This window comes from Echinops telfairi, unplaced genomic scaffold, assembly GCF_000313985.2.
Source record: "Echinops telfairi isolate 266 unplaced genomic scaffold, ASM31398v2 ScPeMD7_18;HRSCAF=68, whole genome shotgun sequence".
Lineage (NCBI taxonomy): Eukaryota > Metazoa > Chordata > Mammalia > Afrosoricida > Tenrecidae > Echinops > Echinops telfairi.
The window spans coordinates 84,209,559-84,211,104 of NW_022103915.1; the positions used below are offsets into that span (position 1 = coordinate 84,209,559).

Here is a 1,546-nt window from a genome sequence, read left to right on the forward strand (position 1 = left end):
CCGCCTACCGGGGCAAGAAGAGGAGCGAGGCCCCGCCGCACATCTTCTCCATCTCCGACAACGCCTATCAGTACATGCTGACAGGTGAGGAACCCACGGGAAGGGGCTTCCAGGAGGACACCCCTGGAGCGAACCCCTAGGCGTGTCCTCTCCTCCCCATGGAGGGTCCCAGGAGTTGGGAGGCTCCTGGAGAGAAGTTGGGAGGGGGGATAGAGAGAAGACAGATGTCTTGTGCTACTCTTCCTCCCTCTTCTCCCCACAGACAGGGAAAACCAGTCCATCCTGATCACGTGAGTAGCCCCTGCTCTGTCCCCCTGGGGCTCTCAGACTTGCTCCCCTCCACCTACCTGTGCCTGAGTCCCCTCTCGAGTTACTCTCCGCTCCTCTCTCTGCTTTCCATCCCCCCCACCCATACATCCCCTGTCCTCCAACTCACCTCTCCATGGCCTATGCCCCCTCTGCCTTCTCGGCCTCATCATCTTGCCGGAAACCTTCCCCATTCTGCTAACAAAACAGCCAAGGTTCATCTTCTCCAGTTCACCTTGCCAACCCCAAACAGACTCCAGCTGCCCAGACGCAGCACCTTCTAGTAAAAGCCCTCCTGGCTGCCACCCCTAAACCCTGTGTCTGTTTTCAGACGGCATGTGCTTTAAGTGTGCATTACCCAGTCCCTTTCTGCTTCAGCCCTCCCACTTTGGGATGGGACCTGGTAGGCTCTCCCGGCGTGGAGGCTGGTTGGTCTCCATCAGTGTTTGTCCACTCCCTAATGAGTGTCTGACTGTGCCGACAGTGGAGAATCCGGGGCAGGAAAGACAGTCAACACCAAGAGGGTCATCCAATACTTTGCTGTCATTGCCGCCATTGGGGACCGCAGCAAAAAGGACCAGAACCCGGGCAAGGTAGGCAGCTTGTCCTCCCGGGGCCTGCCGTACAGAAAGGGAAGGAAGGGAGGGCTCCTCATCGCCACGCCTGTCTTCTCGACCTCCGCAGGGCACCCTGGAGGACCAGATCATCCAGGCCAACCCCGCCCTGGAGGCCTTCGGCAACGCCAAGACCGTGCGGAACGACAACTCCTCCCGCTTCGTGAGTGGTCCCGGAACTTGGGCTGGTCCAGGGATGGCCTCAGATGAGAGCTCTCTCCCCAACTCATTAGCACCCTCCTCCACCTCTCCAGGGGAAGTTCATTCGCATCCACTTTGGGGCAACTGGAAAACTGGCGTCCGCAGACATAGAGACCTGTAAGCACCACTCGGCCCGAGCTGTCCTTCAGTCTGGGCCATTTGGGGCTCAACCTCACTGCCGGTCACCTGTTTATGCATCTATCTATCAACTACCTACCTACCTACCATCTATCTACCTACCTACCTACCTACCTACCATCTATCTACCTATACCTATCTATGATCTAGCTATCATCCATCTATCACCTATCTACAGACCTATCATCTCTCTCTCTAAACTATGATTTCTGTGCCTCTTAATATCTCAATCTCTGTTTCTCTTTTCCTCTTTCTACTTCTCTCTCCTCCCCCTCCTTCCTTTTCCT

General features: G+C 56.2%; 1 protein-coding gene across 1 annotated transcript in view; it reads left to right on the forward strand.

Moving 5' to 3' along the window:
* Window positions 1–1,546, forward strand: part of LOC101661465 (myosin-7) — a 24,183-nt gene that overhangs the window by 3,625 nt on the left and 19,012 nt on the right. The window contains 5 exon segments of the mRNA XM_045287661.1: window positions 1–84; window positions 263–290; window positions 791–899; window positions 991–1,083; window positions 1,175–1,269. Coding sequence (XP_045143596.1) covers window positions 1–84; window positions 263–290; window positions 791–899; window positions 991–1,083; window positions 1,175–1,269 — 409 coding nt within the window.